The sequence below is a fragment of the Struthio camelus genome, chromosome 1 (genome assembly GCF_040807025.1).
Source record: "Struthio camelus isolate bStrCam1 chromosome 1, bStrCam1.hap1, whole genome shotgun sequence".
Classification (NCBI taxonomy): Eukaryota; Metazoa; Chordata; class Aves; order Struthioniformes; family Struthionidae; genus Struthio; species Struthio camelus.
Genome location: NC_090942.1, coordinates 211,851,622 through 211,870,380, shown reverse-complemented (window position 1 = coordinate 211,870,380; position 18,759 = coordinate 211,851,622). Strand labels below are relative to the sequence as shown.

At 46.3% G+C, this 18,759-nt stretch overlaps 1 protein-coding gene across 1 annotated transcript; it reads left to right on the top strand.

The window, feature by feature from the left end:
• Nucleotides 1–605: 605 nt before the first annotated feature.
• On the top strand, nt 606–13,260 carry ENDOD1 (endonuclease domain containing 1). Its single transcript, XM_009690182.2, has 2 exons — nt 606–1,269; nt 8,067–13,260. Exons 1-2 carry the CDS (start codon nt 700–702, stop codon nt 9,198–9,200), a joined length of 1,704 nt encoding a protein of 567 aa, XP_009688477.2. The 5' UTR covers nt 606–699; the 3' UTR covers nt 9,201–13,260.
• Nucleotides 13,261–18,759: the final 5,499 nt, after the last annotated feature.

Below are 18,759 nucleotides of genomic sequence, written 5' to 3'. Positions count from 1 at the left end.
GAGGAAGAGCTCTGTAGTCTCCTCCTCCCCGACCCCACTGTTCTGAAAACATTGATTCTCCCAGTCACTGAAGCAGCCTTTTATCCGGAAGTAGCCTAGGTGTCATAGGCAGCTATTCACTGGGCAGATAATACCTCTGTTGAGCATAACCGAAGAGGAGTGGTTTCATTCCCTTTAGGTAGATTTTTTTGGAGGGTCTGTGTCTTTCTGCCTCTTATTAGTATCTTCTGAGGGTGGTTCTGCCAAGGTGAGGTGATACTGCTCTACAGGAGGATTTTGGATGCCTTGCACAGCTCCAAGAGAGATGGGAGGAGAATGCTTTCCCCAGGCTCCTTTGCAGCATGTGGCTGGCAGGAATGGTGGTAATAGATACCCTAAAAAAGGGGCAAAGTGGACTCTCAGCAGTGGCAATATCCTGCCACCTCTCTCTCCCTCTTTCTCCCTCTCTCTTGGCCAGGCTTGTGGCTGGAGAGGGCAGCTAATCTTCTTCTGGGTGGTGGATCTGACTTTGCAGCATCCCCCTGGCAGCCCTGGGAAGACTTCTGGCTGTGTCAGCCAAAATTCCTCCTGGGGACTTTGCTGCAATGCAGCACACCACACCCCTGCCAGCGCTGGGCTCAAGCCTGGAGGGGTTGATGCTGTTCAGCTATAGACCTGCACTGCTATGGAGTTCCCACCTCCTCTTCCAAATTAGCCCCGATGATTTCAGATTGCTTGGCATTATCTCCCTGGGGCAGTTGGTGTCTGCAGCGTGTGTCAGCGCAGCCTTGCGCACATTTGGTTTCACAATGTGCTGCCTGCAGAAAGCGCTCGCTCCCTGAAGGGAACGGCTGTGGTTTCATATTTCATTTCCCTTGTACACTACACCCGAATTCCAGACGCTTGCTGGCTTTACTGCTGCATGGGCTCAGAGCACAGGTCTTTTGCCGAATCCAGCAGACAGATAGGGCTTCCCTCAGCTCAAGGGAGTGGACCATGAAGACGTCAATTTTATTTCTGCTTTGCCTCTCAGTTTTCCCAGGCTTTTCCCAGGGCAGAGTTGTTGGAGAGGATGAAAGTGGTTTTGCTGAATGTAATGTGTTCTTCTCTGGACAAGTCCCACCAGAAGGATTTACCGAGCCGTTCCATGTGAAAATCTGTCAGCAGTACAACAAAGAGCCACGATTTGCAACACTCTACAGTACTAAGGACAAAATCCCTCTTTATTCAGCTTTTAAGTATACAAAACCAGCGCAAAATGAAGAGGAGGAGTGGCTGGTTGAACCGCAGGTAAGTCAACCTTTCCTTCACTGTAAAGCAGATGTTCCTTGAGAACATTTCCTCTGAGGTGAAGATATTAGCTGGGGATGGGATCTTGCAAAGGAGTCAAGAGCTTGTGGAACCTCTTTTGATATGAATTTACTGCAGCCAGCTTATTCTGGTGCTTGGAAGTGAACAAATAGTTCCTTATCCCACGGAGCTTGTACTGAAAAATAAGAGGCTGCTGCATGGGCTGTGGAATGTGAGGGGAAAAGAAAATCGTCTTTTACCCGGTAGGATCTGTTTGTCTCGTTTAGCTAGCTACCTCAATTAGGGAGCACTGCTGGTGGATAATAGGGTTAAACATTTCAGTGTCAGGCTGAAGGCTGCTCGGTTGCCAGCATGATCCTAGTGTTGATAAGGGCTCTTTAGCTTCACTGGACAGGAATAAAACATGCATTTGTGGCTCACCAAGTTGACACAGCAGCTTTTTGTTGTGTTCCTCTGTTGCAGATACTGGATAGAGAAGTGGATTACAGTGTCCTGGAGCAGAAATGTTTCAATTGAGTCAGAAGTGGGCAGTATAAAGAGAATATCACTACAGCCTCAGTGGTTTTTGCCTCCCTTGACACTTGACATGTTTAACCAGGTCCTTCAGGCTGTTATATTTAAATATATTTATATTTAAATATTTATATTTAAGTATTTTAACCCTTAAACAATTGCTTGTGCCTTAAGAGAACGAGCACACTTTACTTGACTTTTTTTGCAATATTGCAGTTATTTCAGCAGTGAGCATGGGCAGTATTGTAGCAAACACCAAGCTCACCTTGTCTGTTCAGCTCAAGAAAGACTGGCAGTTTCTGAGGGTGCTCTGTAAGGACCAGAAGCAGTCGTGGTATTCGAGTAGCATGTTGCCAGCAGGGCCCTCGTGTGCTAGGTGCTGTACATACCCAGAATCAAAGCTCATCCTTGTCCCAAAAGGGTGGCTGCTGTTCATTTTCCTTCTAGGATGCTGAGATATTAAGGCATTAAACACTTCCCACAAGGTGGCAGGAAGTGAAGGCAGGGTTCTGAAACCCTGATTTTGACCTTGGACCATCTCCCTGCTCTCAGTGCTGGGTTTTTAATTGCAGGAGTTCCTGGGAGCCTTTTGAACTTCTTTTCTTCCACTCCGCAGATGCCCGTAGGAGGTGTCTGCTTGCTCTCTTTAAACAGAGGGAAGGGTTTTTGCACACTCTGCCATTATGGAGATAAGGAAGTGTGATGAATTTTTAAAGCACGGAGAAGACCTAGACGAGTAAACATCTGCTGTCTGTGCTGTGGAGGCAGCAAAGCAAAGTGGCAGAGATGAGATCCTTTCCCATTTGCCTTGGCCACTGACCGCCATTGTCACCTCTAGGCACCATAGCTCCTCCTGCCCTTGCAGTCTGACTCACCAGAGCTGCTGCAGCAGCTGTGCAGGCCCAAATGCCTTTTCTGCTCTTTGGACTCCTCAAAGTCCCTTCACAGCAGGTTCCCTGTGCAGGTCTCCAACACTTCTCTGCATCCAGTTCACTCTGTCCCTTGCCACTTCTTCGCTGACCTGGTGATTGGCCCCCCTAGCACCTGCTAACACCTGAGCCACACCTCTTACATTTCCTGCTTCAGAAATATATCTGAGCCCCCAAAATTATTGCTAGGCTCTACCCTTAGTTGCTCTGACTTTGCACTAGTGTAGCCCCAGGGGTAGCTGTGAATCTGTTCCCTGTTACACTAGGGTCTGACTTAGTCCCTACAGATCAGTGATAGTATGAAATAAACTGAGAGTTTTGAGGATTTTTCTTCCAAGGAGCAAGCTACTCCTCCCAGTACTAAACAAGACAAATCCCCTGAATTATTTTACCTCCTTCTCACTCTTGCTTGCTTGTTTTGTTCTTTTTCAACTCAAAAACATCCTTTAAGTGACAATATTGTTCTTATTTGAAAGGATACACCACATCCACACACGTGATTAAGATAGACAAGATACTGAGCTTCCCTCAGGACCAGAGAGCTTTGGGCAAAAATGCTTTACCTGTGGAAATGCTTCCTAAGCAAGACTTAGCCTTTGGCCACAAGGAAAGATCCCAGTACGGCCAGCTTAGAGAAAGCTGCGCTGGGGATGGGGGGGCATCTTTACTGAGCCATAACACTGCAAGCACCTGTATCACGTCAGGTGGCATCACTAGGGAAACAAGGAGGGCCGAGCAAAGATCATCTCCATCCTGATTACACTAAATTCCCCAGTATGGTCCTGGAGGTTGGAAGCCGTTCTTATTTTGACTAAAAGCATTTACTCAGGGAATTTGCCCACAGCTAATTGCATGCTCAAATTCTTATGGCCTGGCCGTTGGCCATAGACCCACCTACTAGAGTATAGAGATGGGACGAAGGCAGGAGCAAGGCTGTCAAGTGGCCACAGGCCACTCCGTTTTCTTTCTCGCTCAGGAGAACCATGCCTTGGGTGAGCAGTGGAGACTCCTATCTGGGCTGATCTGTGATACCTTATATGCAGAGAGCAGGAGTGAGAGGAGTCCCCAAAGCCAGGCAATGCGAGGATACGAGTTTTCTATGCAGCTGATTTGGCCTTCCAGCTCACACGTACTCAATGACGTGACCATGCTGGACTTTTCGTTTTGTCAGCTACAGTATGTGCAGGAGTCTCCTTCACTCTTTCCTGAAATACAGGTACCTCTGTGGTGAAAGAAAGCAGCTGTGTAGTTCAGTGGAGGAGCCTCAGTCCAAGGAAGAAAACTGGAAGCAAGTTGGCAGAGGAATCTATAAGAGGAAGAAATCAGGACTAAAAAATTCCTGGAAGTCTCTCAAGAAATAAGCACATACACAACTCTCAGACATCCGCTATACAGTATCTGGAAGGGAGACAGCAGAGAACAGATTTCACCCCTATTCTACTTGTTCTTATTAAGGCTAGGTCGGGTAGTCAAAAAAAGCTCAGATGGTAACCAAAAGGAACACTTTGCAACACCTGCTCTGCAACATAACCCAGAAATGGATACACTGGCTATTTGCTGAGAAACTTCCTAACTGAGACAGGGATAGCCAGGTACAAACAGGCATAACTGCATAGTAACGTGTTTGTGTACATGGGCATGCACACACACATGCAGAGATGCACCAAGCAGAAAGAAATCACTATAAAAATGCTCTGTGCAGTCTGATGAGTGACTAAGAGTTGTCACATGTTCTTTTGTAATAGATCATGGTGTAAGTTGTGAGGGCAGCGTCTCACTCCTTGCGTGCCTACCTCCTCAGGAATGTGCGTCTGGGAAACAAATGCCAAACGTAGCACAGAGGCAGTAATTGGATGGGAAACAAGAGGAATGTCAGCACCACCCACTGCTGATTGGCAGCTGGAAACTGTGAATTAATTCAGCAACCAAGACTGTGAAAAATTAGAGAGCAAGAAGGGCAGTCTGATGAGCAGGATACTGGTGCAATGCCCTAGGCTTGGTTTTGAAAACCTGCTCTGCCACAGATTTCTTCAGGGGTCGAGAGCAAGTTACTTAGGCGAGTTTCACCTTGTCTAATTTCAGTCATTTAAAAACTGTATTTTTGTCTATCTCTCTCTGTGTCTTTTAGAGAGAGGGAGGGAGAACTCTGGCGTTGCTTTTTCTTTTCTAAAATACAATAAGCTGGATGAGTCTCCTTGTCCTTTAATTTACTTACTGACTACCATCAGCTAGATGACCGAGGTGGGCATTACGTCACCCAGCTATAGACCTTTTCCACCAAAGAGGTTTGCATCTGAGCTGCTCTTCTCATCTCTCTTGGTAGTCGTCAGCCAGGAGAAACAGGTACTTCTGAAGCGACTTGTGTACTTCCTACAACAGAAACCTTAGCGTGAGATGCATTGTACCTAATCCCTGGGAAATGAATCCCACACTAAGGCTAGATGAAATATCTCCATCTTAAGTACTAAAGTAGGGAAGGTGGGAGGTAATAGTGTCCAGTTTTTTAAATGAAGAAACTTGACTGCAACTAGTTGGCATAGCAGCTATATGCCTACCTCAATTCTTCAGTCAAGCTCTTGCCTGCAATGGAAATACGCCTTTAATCCCCTTCTGCCCCTTCTATAAAGTGGTAACCCTCACTTTGTGTATTGCAAGGATAAACCCATATAATAGTGTTAGGTGGTTGAACGCAGAACCATGCAAGTATTTAGATATGTAATTTATTTTTAAATCCACCCAAGAGTAAGGTGTTTACACGTGTACTTGACTCTTGTCCTTACAAATTCTTTGGACAGATGGATTCATGGCTAACTCCATGACTAGAGATATGCTTTGCCTGTGCCACAAACCAAAAGCTTTTTGAGCCAGTGAGGAAAGGCAGCTTGCATGCAGATACAGTGCTGGAGACAGCTTGCCCTTGGGGCTCTGTCAGAGGAGGCATGAAAAGCTCAATAACATGAGTTATTGCAAAGCATAATGTGAGTTATTATAAAGCATCAGCCCTTAGTGATGTCACAGCCTACTCTTGTTTTCTGACATAGGAACAGCACACGGCCACGCTTTTCCTGTTTTTTTAATTGCACCTGAGCAATCCCAATGGTATGTGTAAAATCCTGCAGCTGAACAGGTAACTGGAGACATATTTACTTAATAGGCATCTTCAAGTTTGCATGTGCTAGCTCATAATCAGAGAAATTTAAGTTTATACTATAAGCTTAATGTAGGCTGGGAATCTGCAATAAGGCAGAGCTGACTAGTCTCAGATCTGCATCTTTTGTGATACAGCATCTCAGTCTCCCTCCATCATTTTCTTTAATTTATCAAGAAGGCTGCAGGACTCTGAGGCAGGAAAGAGGCTGCAGCATAGATCTGCAATGGGAACAAGTGTGGATGAGTGCCCCTGAAATGACATTTCACTTAAAGGGGTGATGGTACAAGAGGCAGTTCACAGGCACGGCCTAGCACCTGTGTCAGCTCCCCCCTCATATATACTGTGTGAGTAAACACACCAGCTGCATCCCTCATCCCATAACACAACACTGTCCTCTCATCAAAACAGGGAAAACAGAGGAGGCCAAGGAAGGGGCTGTAATTTTATGGAGTGCAGCTCAACAAATCTGGCCTTGTTAGACAGCTGTAGTTCACAGGGAGCAGCTAGGGAGCATGAGGAAGAGGGTGCAAAATAAGGCAAAAGTCTTTCGTAAGTGATGCGTTTAGAAAAACTAAGATTTGTGCATCAGCACGTAGAGTCACTAACCTGGGTCAGGCCTGTGTTCGTTTTAGCCCAGTAGCAATAAGCATCAGATGCTTCAAAACAAAATGCTAGAAAGCTAGCAGGCGAATGGGGGTAATGTGGTCTGCTGAAATGGCTAATATTGCTGGCACTGCGACCAGCCTTTGTGCAGAGAGACTCCTAAGTCTAGGCTTCAGGGGCTTGGGTGATGCAAGAGGCCAGTCAAACCTCAGTTCCCACAATGAGGATGATGGATAGCTACATACGCTCACTAGCACTGTCCCTTTCACACTGTTTCTTAGCAGAAGCTGGTGTAGACATCACAGCTATCAAGACATAATGCAGGAAGCTGGGGTACCAAAAGGGTGCAAACCCTATGAAAGATCTCAGGGACATAAATGGTGGGAACCATCTGTTCAAATACATTACAGGGGAGCCAAGGGACTAGGAGGGATGAGCACAGAGTGATTCAAAGCAGGATATGAACTATCTATCTGCCATATCCATTTCCAAAATATGTGTTATAGAGTGCAGTAAACAGTCTCTAGGCCAGGAGCAAAGACAGCAGATTTAATTGGGCCAGCACAGCATTGGGACTTCAGCGCCATGGCATCTTAAGCAGACACCACATGAGGCAGTGACTACCAGAGACTGGCTGCACCCCTGAGCTTCTACCAATGCGTATATAACCTTTAATCTGGGGAAGAAAATTACAATGCGGTACACCCCTGTGGAAAGGCTGGAGACAGTGTCAAAAAGGAGTGACTAAGAGAAAGACAAAGCTGCAGCCTTCTGAGAAAGACCTGAGCGTACCATGGTGTTTAAGAGCTCTTGCTCCCACTGCTTATTACCTCCTGGTGCACGACCTTCTAAGGCTCTGGAAGGAGTGCCTGATCCAGCAATTACTACCTACAACTCCATGGCAAAAGAATGACAAACAGGCACATAGCACAGATTCCACCAAGGACTCACGGTGACAGTGTCCCTACCCATGTTGCCCCTGGGAGGTATGTGGTCTTTGAGGGTGAGGTTCAGATTGTAAATGACAAGTCTTAGGAGAGCCCTGTGAGCTCACTGCAGTGCCTATGTTCGAGACTGTGAAGGACAATTTAGGTCACTGCCATGTTGCCCTACTTGGTTCTGGCTTCTTGCACAATGAATGGATTGGATTTGACAGTTAAGAGGAATTGAATTGCTCATTCATATTTTAAAGTGCCACAATAGGTGCTTTAGTTGAGCTGGAGGTACCACCATCTTCAAGGTGGTCATCTATTGTTCTTAAAAATATTTTTTACAACAGGCACAAGTTAGGGGCTTAGTACAGGATGGCTGGTGAAATTCTGAAGGCTGTGTTGTGCTGTAGACCAAAATGGAAAACTGTAAGCATCCCTGCCCTACACCTATGTGCTTGTCAGAACAGCTAAGTACAGCATATGCACCTCTGAAATACTGAAAAGAAAATAAGGAAGGAGTGCAGCATGTGTTCTGAGGAACAGTGTGTCATAGCAGTCATGATGGAAAATGCACTTTACGATCTATTTTGCACATTGCTTTCTAAGAAGGTAAAATGCATCCAATAACTCTTCTCTCTACTCTTTCAGATTGATGATCCAGAAAATGAGCTACAAGAGATGGTGCATGAAGCTGATATTGATGGCTCTGTTGCTAACCTTGGTGCAAATCAGGCCCTGACCTCAGACTATGTGGGCTCTGGTTATGAGAGAGGGCTGCTGAATCCCAGCTTGCTTAATGAGAAAGATTTCCAGATGGCCACTTACACCCTTACAAACGCCGTTCCTCTGAGCCCGTCTCTCAGCAAAAGCTGGCACAGAGACATCAGGAGGGTAGTGGAGCAAGCTCTAGTCCCTCACTGTTCCGAGAAGGATCATCTGTATCTCCTTGCAGGTGCTATTCCTTCCAACATCCAAGTTAACGGCAAGGTGTCAGTGCCAGAGAGTCTCTGGCTGGCAGCATGCTGTGATGCTCCAGAAGGATGGTCTTTAGGACTGGTGAAGAAAATGAAAGATGAAAGCAGTTTGGCAGAGCTAGCAGTGGGAGAGCTGGAGAAGCAGCTTTTAGCAGGAGTTCAGTTGTTCAAGGGCAACTGTAGGGAAGATAACCAAAGCCAGGAGAAAATGGAAGCAATACGGCAAATTGTTGCTCAGATCCAGTCTGGAGAACAAGCAGGAACAAGTGACAACCAGGAGGCCAAAGACAGTGGCTTAGTGAGAAAAGTGGCTGGCATCATTGCCACCCCTTTCATCAAACTTCTGGAACTCCTCATCTACGTGTTTGTGGAGCTAGTGAAATTCATATTTTATTTTCTGTGGCTTATTATCAAGCGGGTTGGCAGTACTCTTCTGGATGGAGTCTACAGTCTGTGGAATGGGGTGGTTTTCTACCTTACAGAGATCAGCAAGGTGCTGATCAGCATTCCCTGTGATGTGGGGAAGGTCATCATCAACATCCTGCAGGGCTTTCTGGAAATTATTCAAGATGTCACAGTCTTCACCTACAAGATCCTGAGCATCCCCATGGGATTTGTCCTTCACCTCGCTGCTTTCCCTTACTACTCCATCTGTGCCATTCCCTCCGTCCTCAAAGACATAGCCACTGGGATTGGTGGCACCTTCTCACTGGTTATTGATGCCACGGCCACCCTTCTGCATGGCTTTTACTACCTTGCCGCTCACATAGCCAAAAGGTTTGTCCCTAAGGGCTCCTCTGATGACTGATAAGAATAGAAATCAGAGCTGCAAAGACAAAAAGTGAAAGAGGAGTGGAGTAGTGCTTTAAGAAATGTGGCCAAATGCTGTCAATTCTATTCTGATATTTATTGCAGTAACATTAATAATAATGAACAAATTGGGGAGTAACAGGGAGGGCCAAAGTAAATTCATCAGGGGACACCACCATTGTAACTTAAGTTCTACCTACTGTAAAGTATTTGAGCTTTATGAGTGCAGGTCACAAAGTTTCTGTGATGTGCAAATGTCAAGTTGCTTCCTCTGGGAGATACACTCTAAATGTGGTACAAGGTTATTTCGTTCCGACTAAGTTGACATTGAGACCTATGCACTGGCAGTGAACTCTACAGAACCACTTTCCTATCAGGGAGGAGGTGGTAGTAAGGGGAGAATTTTAGTTGCAAAGGGTTTTCTTAAGCCTGGAGAAAGGAAAAGGTTAAGGGTGCAAGAATTAGGGGCTGGGAAATGGTGGGGAGTGGTAGGCAGCGGGAAGGGAACACAGAGCTAAATTCTGCTGTTTGTTGCACTGTTCATTTCATTGAGGTTCCACTGGTGGAGCTCAAGGAAGAGTTAGGCCAGGTGTATTTTATGCAATAGTTCTCAAGCCTTGGCCTTTCAAGGCAGCTGAAATCACGTGGGTCTTATTTTGAGGAAATACTAGCTGCCAGTTCTTTCATGTAGTGGGAAAATACTTTCCCTTAACCATACCAAGCTCACTTTCTCTGAACCATTCCTTGCTCTCTGGTGACCACTAAAGGTCTAAACACCAAAGTTCTTGTTCTGGCTGACCTGCTTTAAAGCCCAGAAGAGAGGCGTGAGTCATGCTTTAGGCTGTGAATCAAACACCCATGTTTCGGTTACCAGCCTGTCTTGCCTCCTTTTAGAGCTGACCCTTCACCAAATATGCAGCAGGATTTATGTGCCTGAAATCTCTGCAAGACGATACCCAGGCTGAAAAGCAAAAATGTCACAGGCATCCTTCTTAGGCATGCTCTGAAAGTCCAGCTCACATGGAGAAAATGATCCTCCCGCATTTTCCTCTAGGACAGAGGAAAAGCAGCTCTGCCTTTCTCACTTGTCTGAATCAGCAGCATCAGCAGAAGTCCTTATGAAGAGGGATGCAAGGAACGTGAGAGAGGAGATGCGTGGGGAGCACACGGGGAAATTTTGCTGCTTTCACACTGAGGGCTACTATGTTTTCCTAGATGTTTCCCAGACACTGGAGCACAGGCGACTTGCAGAGTGGGGCAAGGCTCTGTGCTAGGGAGAGCAGATGATTCCCATTGGTGCTATGTTACATCCCAGGGAGTGGCGGTGATCTAAGGAACCAGACCTGTGCCATGCCCAGGACTTCGAGGAAGTTAGTCCTGGAATCAGGAAGGAAATGGCAAAAGGAATAGGATGCTCGTGGCAAGTTAATTACACTTGGAAGTCCTGCCAGCACTGACGTGGCAGGGCAGAGGTCCTCTGCCACCCGAGACAAGAGGAAAGGTGATGTGGCTCTCACAGCTACAGGAATCAGCAGTGCCCAGCTCAACCTGAGTCCTAGCAGCACAGTCTCTGGTAGATCTGGACATCTCCTTTCATTGTTTGTTTTCTGAAAACCAGAGAAAGGAAAAAGTGTTTGTGTCACCCCTTTCTCATATGAAGATTATTGACAGTCAAAAGGAAGGAGTGGCGGGAGGGAGATCTGGGGCACAACACTCATTCTACTGCATAACTACCTCTCTAGATAGCCCATAGCTCATTCCACAAGCAGACTTATTTATGCTGGGAGGTGACACAATCCCTCTTCTTCACCGCTTCACCAGTAATAATGCAATCCTCACTGATGTGAGCCGGGACTCCTGGGCACTCTCTACATCTGGGACACCAGAGCTGGAGAGTGTGCGGGAACAGCTCTGATTAGCAGGGAACAGTCACCAATTATCTAGACCCAGCCTCACCGTCACAGGTGAGCCAGGAGAGTAGAAATGCACACTGATAGCAGAGTAGGGCACAGTGGCCCTGTTCCCCAGGGCTTCGCTGAGCTCTGCTCCCTCCTTCAGTCAGGTAGGGGGTAGGAGAAGGACTGCTGATTTCTTGCTGCAGCTCTTTCTGAGGGGGAGATGCTCTGGGTGACAGCAGTAGCATTTGATCTGGCTGACAGACTAGGAATGTGACTTGGAGTGTGCGAAAGGCATGCAGGGGTTCGACAAGGACATGCACGACCCCTGCCCTTGACCCCCACCTGTGTCCCTCCTTCCATTTGGTTCTAAGTTAGTTGTGATCCCCCAACCTGCCGTAGCGGCACATAATGAACACTCACTCTTAGCCTGGAGGTAACTCTGCTGCCATCTGTGCTGGGGACCCCATCTGTGCCTTGTTGCTCATGACCAACCTTGAGTTGAAGAAAACCCAATTATTCAACATGGCAACTTTGCCTCTTTCCCTCACACTGAATAAAGAAGGGACTGAGCAGAGGGTTTTGGGTTGGGGGACAAAGGAGGGTTGGCCGGTTCATATCTGCCCCGTCCTCCAGTGAGAGGAGGTTGTTTCCTTAGCTCAGGGGACTGTCAGACCAGCACATTATGAAGGTGCATCCTTACCAGGTAAGACGCCCTTCAGCAATGTTGCCAGTAGCAGCTCAGTGGTGGGTAGGTTCTGATCTGACGAGGTGAGAGAGCAACTCATCATCTCAGCCTGAGCAGTCTAGCTCTCAAGGGGAGGCATGCTGGTAGGGCAGGGCTGTGAGGGGAAAGTTTGTGGAGAAGGAGAGGCCTCGCCACCAGCAGTGTTGGGTTCATCCCAAAGGAAGGAAAATTTTTGCTTGCCAGTAGGGACCTAATCAGCTGAATTTGGCAGTATTTTATGAATATTCTTTTGCCTTGAAGCTATTTGTACAGGAATTTTGGGTACAAGGTCCAGGTCACCGCTCCCAGCAGGCAGAAAAACAGCCCCCAGCTGCCTGGCAAAAGTCTTTCCAAACCAAACGTTGCATCTTTACACACGTGAATGTGCCTTCCTTGCCATGGAGCCAGCTGTTGAGTCTGGTCTTGACAGACCTGGATTTCCACTCCTTTTTGGGAGTGGGGGGTGCGTCAGCAATAGAGTGAGATCCTGTTGCAAACTTAGCTCTCCTCTCAGGTTATACGACAGCAGTCCCAGGCAGGAGAGCAATAAGCTCAGGTGCCAGGAGCTGTGACTTGGGCATCAGCATAGGAGAGCCAGGGTCCGCACAGCCTCTGGAGGCACACGCTGTCCCAGCATCTCTTGAGTGCAGCCCCAGAGCCAGGGAGGAGGCAGCTGCCTCGCACACTGCTGCCGCTCTCATGCCTTATATGTGGCCTTAGCCACAACCCCTCCCTGGTTGTTTGTCCCAGCACGACCCAGCATGTCTAGTGCACCCTGGTCACTGTGATGTGGGAGTTCACATGCTGAGAGGCAGCAAGGATGAGATGCCTCAGTGCACCTGGAGGTCTGCCTCACCACATCTTCTTCACCATCGCTACTCAGCCTAGCTAGGCTCAGGCTGGCCACGAGCATGGCTCCATGCTGCAACCATGTCTTCTGATTGCAAGGTGGACAGTCCTTTAAATCTAAGAGGCTGCACCACTGCAGGATTTGGGCAGATGTTGAGCAATATCATTAAAATTGTTTTAACATGCTCAGATTTCAAACACTAAAAACCGCAACCAGCACAGGTCATTTTTCTCCTGTGCTGCATGTCTGAGCAGGCGATAGGAAACCTGCCTAAAACACTGAGTAATTGTTACAGAACAAGCAACATCCTGCTACAAACTAACTATTGTTTGAGCATATTCTTATCTGGGCATGGCTTAGGCTTGTGAGCTTTACTCTAGCCTTGAAAATGTATGGCTTTAACAAAATAAAAGTTACTTTTCCAAAGAAGGACTTGTATCACATTTCTGTCACACTTTGCAGCCGAGATAATGCAACCCATAGAGCTCTGACTAATCGAGAAAGTAACAGAAGCACAGTTGTTCTTTGTTATGCCTTGACATCTGATATTAATGACCCTTTTGTACCTTTAAAACTTTTCCTCTCTCAAAGCACTTTAAAAGAGCTAATTCATTAAGCTACACAAGATGTAGGTGAAAGCTGGGAGTTTACAGGCAGCAGGTTCAGCTCTGTATGTGCTGAAGGAGGACTTTTCGTTTCTGTGAGATGCATCTATTAGTGGGACGAGGCAGGATGGGCCACCTTAGTACGGAAAACTCACATCATGGTAGGATGGAAAAATGCTGTCAGCAGCTGAGACGGTACGGGAAGGCAAGATTTACGTGTCTAAACTATATAGAATGAGGACACCAATTTATCCCTCACCTCTTGCAAAGAAACTCTGCATGTCTCTAGTCAATGAGCAGGTGAGGATGTCTGCTCCCAGCTGAAGAGCAGCAAAGAGCTCCTTAACTCCCTAGTGGGGCTTATGATGATCCTGCTGCGAAAGCAAGGAGCCACACGGTAAATCAGGAGCATCACCGAAGCAGTGATTTACTCTCCTACACTGTCACCTACCTAGTGATGGGCTGGGCTGAGGTGACAAAGGATCAGTGCAGAAAGGGAAAGGAGGTCTTCAGATGCATGGAGAGCTGGGGCTCTGGCTGTGCTGCAGGCATTGGCACTGTATGCTCGCTTTTGCCTTTGAAAAGCTCCCAAGTTTGGCTGGAGTTTGTGACTCGGGAGGAGAAGGGCGCGACCGATCCATAGTGACTGCATCTGCAGGTCACCTTGGCTTTCTGCACAGCTGACAGGGAGAAACTGACTCTTCTGGCACGCCATTCACTTCACCTGCTTTGTTACATCTTTACAACAACAAGAATCACTCTCTAAAAGGGAACCTTTTAGAAAGCCTGGGGTGCCGAGCCCAGATGCAGGCATCTCCATTTTGGAGATACCTCTATTTGAGCAGATGAACCTCCTCTAGAAGAGTCTATGTTCCTTCTACATCTGCAGGAGTTCAATACGTCTGACAGGAGCTCTAAACCACGGCTGGACAAAGAAGAGAAAGGCTAATTAGTACTTATCTCTCAGATGATGAATACTGGCCCAGAGTCACTCATAGGACAGCGAAGACAATGTAAAATAAACTCACCTCAGTCAAATTGCCCAATGCTATGGCAAAGGAGTTTCTATGCCCTTGAAGGTGACTTTGATCTGTGTTAAATTCACTCTGATTTGGGGCCAGAGAAACAAGTCACTCACCTACAGGCACAGAGGGATCAGCCACCCAGCATCGCCACAGCCTGTAGATCACAGGCTTGGGTTCAGGTCCTCTGGATCACACCTCTGCTATCATCGCCCATTTTGGAGCTACTCTTCTTTGCATGGAGATACCAGTCATGAACTTAGTATCTCTCTCTGGACAGGGAGCTGCTCAAGTTCAGAAGGGAACTGAGCCGTACTTGTTCATAAGTTATCTCTTTAGCTTCGTCAGTGCCAGAAAATAGAAAAGGTATCAGAAAATAAATTTCGGCATAACTTGTTTGGGCAGAAAGGATTGCCTGAGAGCATAAAGTGTAAGGTGTGTCTGCAGCTTGCGTCTTAGTGAGATTTTGATACTGTGAGTTTGGCATGGAACAATTTCTCATTGCTGTGCAGTCTTCCGAGCAGTTGGCCTTATTTCAGTTTATGAATATATCTCACACTGGGTAACATCTGCCATTGATTTCAACAGAACTGGTGGTTTCAGCCAAGCAGAAAGGCCTACAGACTTTCCAACAATGTTTATATTGCAGCTGTCTGGAAAATCTCCAAAGAAATCTATTCTGCCAGAAACGGATGATTTATCAAGCAGAAATGTTTATGGCAATTTGCCATTTTTAGTGGAAAAAATTTTTCAGGTCCGGGTTGGAACAAGGACCAGAATCATCCAAGAACAGCCAGTAGTCTGGATTACAGAGGTTTAGGACATTCAGTACTCTCTTCTATCTAAAACCAAGCCTGGTACTTGACCATAGCCATCTCCATCTCAAAGGAGGGCTCTTGCGGCCATTGCTCATCCTAGCTTATATCTCGTTTTCTCTTATATGTTAACGTGAAAGAACCCTGCTTTGTTCTGTTGTGGGAGGAGAAAAAGTATCAAATTTGTGACCATTTTTTTATGAGAGTGAGAAGCCATTTTCCAGCCTGCTCCACTGAAAATTCACAGCCCAGCATGCCCCCCGAGCCAGCAGCAGGATCAGTTGGAAAGCTGAAGCAGTGGCTTCAAATTCTGCTGCAGTTTTACCTTTATTAAAAACTAACCAATTTAAACCGGGCAGAAAATGGACATTTAGAGCAGGTGTCACTGTGCATTTACTACTTTGATACTACATATTTTTATGAACCTCCTAGTGCCCACTTGGTAGAAATGGTTTGAGGCCAAATCCAGCAGCTACAGTAGATGGGCAAGAAGACATCAGGAAGGAGCAGCAGGAGCTTTCCGCTGAGGGGAGAAATGCAGCAACTAGATGTTTCAAATGAAATGACCCGGAGCTAAATAGTGAACAGTAACAACTTCTCAGCAGTCTCTGCTTGGTTTTGGTGTCAACAAGCTGTGGAGAGGAGCAGAGCAGCCATAGAGGAATGTTATGGAAGACTCGGGAAGATGTCACTGTCTGGATTTATGCCACCTAACTTTATACATTTACAATCTCTTCTCTACAGGCACCAGACTCCCTATACTAAGTATAAAATTATCACTAGGCTTTAACCTAGGCATCTCAGCTAATTGCCTAAAGCTGAGGTGAATTAATCTAGGTCTTAGATGAGGGTTACTCCTCACAGCTAATCGGACTTGTCCCATCATTTACACCTCTGAAGTGTCCATTAACTTAGATCTCCCAAGATGTTACTCAGGCTGGATGGTCTTTCCCAAAGCCCCGTGGGAGGCTTTTGTGTCACTTGGTCCTTCCATCTGGGTAGCACTGATTTACAGGGACTCCACCTCCTGTATGCTGCTCGAAACAAATCCTGAAGCTGGCGGCCAGATTTAGCCACTGGGATGGATTTGTGTGTGGTCTTGATGCAACAGATATGATTAACCACCAAGGGTGCTTGAAACTCAACAGGTTGGCCTGACCTATGTGGAGCGCTCACATACCTCAAAGAACTTGAGCCACATTTTTTGAGTTCATAGAAAACATGCATATTTGTGGGGAGCTAAGTACAACCTTCACCTCTGAAGCATCAGCAGGGTGTGAGCCTCTGGTTTAAATGGACACCATGGCACTGTACAGGTAATAGCCTGCGCTTGGAAAACCACTGCTCTCTGTAAAATTGAGATGAGTTATTTCGTTTTGAGAAAATGGGCTACCTTTTCATGGATCATGAAACCACAGATCCTGCTGGCTGCAGAGGAAGTTTGAATGGTAGCAGTTTGTGTCTTGGCATCAGAGAGGCATAAATGGTCTTTGAGGCTCACCAACTCACCAGTGGACAACTGAGAAAGAAGGGTGATGATCCAGGTGCCCAGTGTCATGCAGGACTAGGGAACAGCCACTAGGACTCCAGAGATGGAGGGTAATTTTGTTCACCCCTAAATCCTCTAATGCTGCAGATCATCCCCACAAGCCCAGTCAGACTGAGACTTTATGGAGGGGGATGTATCTGGGAATCTGGCCCCTGTCCTTTATTTCTGACAGTAGTGTATTCAAAATCTCAGCCTTTTTCTATCACTCCCATCCCAGCTATGAGAGGATGCAGATGCTCAGCACCAAGCACATCCCCACAAAGTGTTTTCCCAGCATTAACTGAGACTCCCAGGAAGACAGCAATGAGTGTCTGGACCTCTGTGGTGGCAATAATTTATAACAAGGTCTACTAATTAGAACTAGCGAGGATTTCTTCATCTGAAAAACTTCTATTCCAATAGAAAAGACCATTTCTGCAAAAATTGTGTGTTTTTTTCCTTTTCAGCAGGGAAAATGGAAAAAAAAAGGATTTAGTTTAAATTTAATAAAACTATTTTCAATTGATCTCTTGAATGTTACTGTAGTGTATTGCAGATGTAAGTTGTAGTTTAATCTTCTGTAAGCTGAATGCTGCAACCCAGCTGTATTGCCCATGACGTGGAGGGTGGAGGAAGATCAGACTCCCCCATAAAATGATTCAGTGTAGATCTCTCCCTCTGATGGAGTCTCTCTGTCTCTCCGACGGTGCTGAGGAAGCCGATGCAGATTAGCTAGGTAATCTGCCAAGACAAGTTAGATGTCTACATGCACGTGGTGTGATCTCCCCAGGCCTACCTCTTCTGCTGGAGCTCTCAGTGCATCACGAGAGGCAGGCACAAGGCTGTGAAGACAACACGGGATGTGAGCTGAGTAGGCAGCATCAGGCAAACCGAACCCTCTTCTGTGGGCTCATTCACTGCAACAGAAAACTGCTGGTGAACTCACGCTGAGCAACACATTAAAAACAAGTCAAAAGTGAATGCTAAAGGTCATAACTGCTCAAACACTTCGGTTTCAGCTGAAATCACACGTTTTATTGTATTTTCTATATCCCATTTTGGGCAACTTTCTATTCCCTGGAAGCGCTAATAAATATCAATTCCACTCAGGTAGAAAAGAAATGCTTCAGTTCTGGAAAACCCATTTCCTGCAGATTAAAGATTTTCAATTCTTTTTCAGAAGAGATGTTTTCTCTCTGGAGATAGGAAGAGCTTTCTTGACATTTCCCAAGGGCTTGCTTCAGCCAGTGAGGACAGGTTCTCTTTGGGCAGTAATTCTAGGCTCATATTCTCAGATACACAGGGATCGAAAGGGCTGTAGGAAAGCTGGAGCACAAAGACCACATGAGGAGACTACAGAGGGTGTTTTTTTAGTCAAACAGGAAATGTAATTCCAGTGATTATCTTCCTTATTCATTGAAAAACTTACTGAAAGTCAGTGGTATTTAGATGAGCTAGTTAGTGTGATAAATGATGTCATTTATAATAATTATAATAATATCTTGCATTTGTATAACCACTGCTCTCCTGTCCAGGTCTCTCACCAGACTGCTTAGTCACCGTTAAAGTAACTGGGCGGGGAGCAACTAATCTGTGCTAGCTCACGCTTGGCCTATAATTTGAGTTAATTTAGCTTGCAGAGTTGAAATCAAGTCATTTGCTGGTGGATTTGAGGCCACACTTTGTCAGCAGTAATTAATATAGATGCTCGGTAGAGAGGTTCCATCATCTGCCCTATAAGAGTCATAGACTAGTTATAACTTTTTTCCCAGTGTCACAGCAAGAAACCAGAGGCAGTGCTGGGAAGGGAACTGGGATCCTCTTCCACTTTCCCTTCCATGCTGGCCATGAAGGAGTCCTCATTAAAAATTGAAATCAAGGTCATCCAATCTTACAGATGGATGGGCACTTTTTAGATCAGTAAACGGGCATCTGTTTTCCACTCGTGGTGGCATAAGCAGCAACGTGAGCAATGGTACCAAGGAAAAGACACATTCAGAGATGAAACAAGGCTTGAATCTTGCTGCTGGGGAAATCAGTAGGGAAATGCCCATGAAGGTTTGTGATCCAGCCTGGTGCTCTGCAGTGTGATTCTGACGTTTGTGAGAGTGCCAA

What these genes read in the sequence shown, in the direction of transcription:
- ENDOD1 (XM_009690182.2), top strand. Translation starts at nt 700, where the DNA reads ATGATTTCAGATTGCTTGGCATTATCTCCCTGGGGCAGTTGGTGTCTG. An exon ending in AGTGGCTGGTTGAACCGCAG is followed by an intron (nt 1,270 to 8,066) that starts GTAAGTCAACCT and finishes CTACTCTTTCAG; the next exon opens with ATTGATGATCCAGAAAATGA.